Source organism: Triticum aestivum, chromosome 3A (assembly GCF_018294505.1).
Source record: "Triticum aestivum cultivar Chinese Spring chromosome 3A, IWGSC CS RefSeq v2.1, whole genome shotgun sequence".
Taxonomy (NCBI): Eukaryota; Viridiplantae; Streptophyta; class Magnoliopsida; order Poales; family Poaceae; genus Triticum; species Triticum aestivum.
Genome location: NC_057800.1, coordinates 62788668 through 62792782, shown reverse-complemented (window position 1 = coordinate 62792782; position 4115 = coordinate 62788668). Strand labels below are relative to the sequence as shown.

Below are 4115 nucleotides of genomic sequence, written 5' to 3'. Positions count from 1 at the left end.
CGCGGAGATTACCATCCGGCCGCCGCACACGCAAGGTTTGGAGAAAAAATTATCCTGTGGGGAAGAAACGGAGGTGGAGAGGGAAGCGGACGGACTCGTGCTTTGACGGGGAAATCAATCGGGAAGGAAACCGAAGTGCATAAGGAAGCGGTGCGGTCAGGCCTAGTGGGCCTTTGGCAGAAAAAAAACATGGCGGCGTGTGATTAAGAAATGAAAAAGTATTTCTCATCAGAAAAGCAATGTTTGGAAAAATCAAAGATGATAATGCTGATGTGGCACATATAAGGTGGATAGACTGCATGTCAAGAGAAATATGATTATGGGGATGAGCTATTTAGGTATTATAGATATGTAAGAAACATCTTCCAAGAAGAATAGTTCCGTTAAAGGCAAATATTCATTTCTGAGCCCAGACTCAGCTGCTCCTGAAATCTTACCCGTCTGCTTGCGTGTGGATGCGTGTCCTGGAATGTATTCCCAGCCGTATTTTACCCGTATCAGTTTTAAACAATGAACAGGCCAACATGCATTTAATGCGACGGAGGCGTTAGTCTGCACGCAGAACAGGCTGTGTATGCACGCCCAGCGATTTCCCGTGCAAGCCTGAGCCATCTCTTGCACTGTGGATTTAACTGCCACTCACCCAATCCGTCTATATTTATTCTCTTTTCCTCAGATTCTCCAGGCAAAACTCCATACAAACCTTTTCCCGCGCCGCGACTCTTATCCTTGATCTGCTGCCATGTCTGCTTCATCCTCAGCTAGACTTGCACATATACCAGGGCATCCAAGTCTGGAAATGCCAGGCGACCATCCACATATCATGCTATATAAGACACATACACCACAATGAGCAGCATGCGTCAAACATATATAGCTGCAATGACGCTTTGATATGGCCATCAGGCCATGCCAGTTGCCAGATACCTTGCCCACATTAACATCAAACCGCCTAAGGGAGAAAACACTTTGCATTGTTTAAACACCAAGTTTCAAGGAAATGCTTCGACTTCAACATTCGACTAGTACTTCAGGTTTGACATTACAAATTCAAACCCATTGTCCAGTTTACAGTACCCACATTTGGGTTACAAATTCAGAGGCGACAAACCAAAAGTGAAAAAATACACTAAGGAACACACGCATGACAGAGTCAAAAATTAGGACCACCCTGCAACTATTCCGCTTCATTCCCTCGGTCTACGGTTTCAAAGCACGGGAAACTCTTGGCAGGTCACGCTGGTTCCCTCTCATAGTCACGATCTCATATGCGAGCCGCAGGTGATCAAACAATATCTGTGCACACAAATGAGGTCACATATTAATGAAACCTATGTTCATCACAAGTTACTACAACATTCATCAAAATGTGATGCCCGATACTTATCCTCTGATGATAGATCGCAGGTAGAGCCCATTGAACTCATGGATGTAGTGCACAATGTAAACGCTTCTCTCCTCCCTGTCAACAAATCATCATTTCAAGACCATTATCATCTATACTACATTACAAAAGTTGCTCTTGGCATAAACTCACCTAGCGCAAGGATCATGCTGGGACATAAAGGCATACAGGAAAGTCCATCCTTCCACTTCAACCAACCAGCCACCGAATATGTCTCTGAAGCATTGGCAGAATAGAAGCTAGAATCTTTTTGCATTGGCGATGTGCTTCCTTTCCATCTCATCAGTAGGGTGTGTCTCAGCTGGGTCCAAGACCGTGAAGATCTCCTTCTCGGGGTCCAGGATGTACAAGGACCAGCAACCCATGAAGTGCACTAGGAACATAAACTGAATTCAGTATTTACAATAGTAGTACGTCAGCATGAGACATCCAAAGATCTCAGGATTACCTTCTTCAGCCACTCAATCTTGTTTCCCATTAGCTTGGACTCCATCATCTTACAGATGTAATCCCAGTCAACTTCATCATCTGGTTTGCAAAGTTCTTCCTGCAGTTCCTACACCCAATCAGTTGTTTCTTTCCGAAAACGTAGCTACTACAAACCAAATGTTGATGAAAGAGATAGTTACCACAAAGCAGGGATCCAAAATCTCTCTCCATCTTGCTAGCCATCCATGGTATATATCATCAACTCTTTCGCAGTTAACATTTGATGGATGCCCCTGCAGCCATCCACTGTAATCTCACCTCTAGGCCCAAGCTCATCCTTAAGGTCCTGGTCCTGACAACACCACCGCAATTGGATTGAAGTGGCTAACCCAATTTCTGATGAAAAAATCACAAAACAGCTCATAAGTACAAATATCAATAAGTTCCTTGCGATTAGACTTACAAGATAGACGCCTTATTTCGGCAGCTTCCCGTCCGAACAGCCCATCATGTTGTCGTAGAACCACAAAACATCCCTAATTGACGGCTCATCATGGTTTAGACCGACTGGCGGAGGGAACTTCTCCCCACACTCACTCGTTACTGAAGGATCAACTGGTGGATTCCCTGAACCACTCGCCATAGCTGTTTCGTCCTTCTGAGAATCACCTCATACCGAATCCCGCACTTAGCAAGGTATTCGGCAATCTCAAGCTATCCGCACAAGCCCCTGCTCAGGCCATGTTTTCTGGCCAGATCCCTTGCCTCTGATCCTGATCCTCCACCTCGCTCCATCCGCACCCCCACCTGGGCTGATGTTCCAACACTAGCATCGTCCTCTTCTTACAACATAATTTACATTGATCCAGACATCGAGTTAATCTGCAACACTAATTTCTGAAAAGATGGTGAACGCGATCCTGACTTTAAAAGAAGGCACCTCTAAGCAAGGGCTGCAATGCCACGGCTTACTATTTAGATAGGGCCATTTAGATATGACAAAAAAATATTAAGGATTTTTGCTAAAGCAAACCAGTTTTTTGACAAAATGATGCACAGAGGAGACGAAGACAGTCACAGTTGAAAAATTACAGCACAAGAATGGGAGGGTTTGGGTGCAGACCTTTTCGTCCATCTAGGTGCCTCCAGAATGACTCGGTCGGTCGACTGCGCCGACCTCGTCGGAGATGCATCCCGACGCCGGTGGACACTAACTCCTTCTCTACCAGTCCCATCGCCGCCAAGCTGCTTAGCGCACCCAGACCCAGCATTCGAGTCTTCATGAACGGCAAGACCAGCTTCGTTGTTGGGCAAGAAGGCCATAGGAACCGGATCTGGCTGCTCGATGTTGTTGGCGAACTCCTCTCGCAATGGGAACCTGCAAGAAGACAACAACGACCGCCACCAGGATCTGTTCGTCAGGTTTCTTCCATCAATTGGACCGGCTGCAGAACAAATCACAATAAACTTCCACCTGATCTGCCGGAACTAACCTGTCAACGGCGTCGAGCAGGAAATTCAGCCCAGAACCCTCCATTTTTTCGCGTGGCCGCTGATGCAGCACGAGCGCCGCCGTCAGGACCTACTCAGAACGGGGACACCTTATCTGATCCCTGGCTCAGTTGGGCTTCTAATGATCTGGACCACGGACCAGAGTTATCGAGCGCAAACGCCGTCCAACCCATACGTTTTGGGCCCACGAAAGAGCAACTGTTTCGTACAGTATTCCATCGTACGCCCTTTTTTTCCCTCTCGCTGTCAGGCGCGCCACAGCGAATTATGTGGACCCCGAGCCAGGAACGTACGCCACAGATTTCGGGATCAGCTGGACTCGGGCACCAAAACACCACGTCCCGTTAAAGGTTCATTTTCTTGGGCTAGCGTGCTGAAATTATGCACGCCGTGGCTTTGGTCCGTAATACGGAAAAACGTCTGCTTGTTTAAAGAGTTACCAGAATGTAACAATCTGTCGTTTGGTTGCCGACCAATTATTCTTTTAAGAACGTAAGCTTTCGGCTTCACCCGTCTGAGGTACATGTTCGGATGACCCGGTTGTAACAATCGCAGAGGCGCTCCCTGTACGCCCTAGCCGAACAATCGGGAACGTAGGGCATAAACACAAAAGCAAGGCAACCCAGCTTGACAAAAACTTAAGTCATAGAGGTGCATATAATGTCAAAAAAGGTATATAAGAGCAAACAACACATATATTGTGAGCTCCATGCTCGGAATAATAATAAGCTTCAGTTAAATAAGCCTCCAGTCATGGTGAGGTGTGTAC

At 46.7% G+C, this 4115-nt stretch overlaps 1 protein-coding gene across 8 annotated transcripts; it reads right to left on the bottom strand.

Moving 5' to 3' along the window:
• Positions 1–990: 990 nt before the first annotated feature.
• LOC123060297 (uncharacterized) lies at positions 991–3475 on the bottom strand. 8 transcript variants are annotated; one of them, XR_006427856.1, is made up of 7 exons: positions 3328–3475; positions 2958–3212; positions 2298–2731; positions 2035–2186; positions 1854–1952; positions 1538–1778; positions 991–1462 (listed from the first exon to the last, which is right to left on the bottom strand). XR_006427856.1 is itself a non-coding variant. In XM_044482946.1 (4 exons), the coding sequence occupies exons 1-3, from the start codon at positions 3369–3371 to the stop codon at positions 2569–2571; spliced, it is 447 nt and encodes a 148-aa protein (XP_044338881.1). In that variant the 5' UTR covers positions 3372–3475; the 3' UTR covers positions 2034–2186; positions 2298–2568. The 8 variants fall into 8 exon arrangements, 1 of the variants encoding a protein (XP_044338881.1); XR_006427857.1 differs by having other exon boundaries at positions 2298–2724; XR_006427859.1 differs by having other exon boundaries at positions 1854–1961; positions 2298–3212.
• Positions 3476–4115: the final 640 nt, after the last annotated feature.

Excerpts from the sequence above, each read along its gene's own strand:
- LOC123060297 (XM_044482946.1), bottom strand. The coding sequence starts at position 3,371 with ATGGAGGGTTCTGGGCTGAATTTCCTGCTCGACGCCGTTGACAG. Across the intron at positions 3,213-3,327 it reads CTGCTCGACGCCGTTGACAG|GTTCCCATTGCGAGAGGAGT; the intron begins GTTAGTTCCGGC and ends GTCTTCTTGCAG. Across the intron at positions 2,717-2,957 it reads GCACCTAGATGGACGAAAAG|ATTAACTCGATGTCTGGATC; the intron begins GTCTGCACCCAA and ends TTAGTGTTGCAG.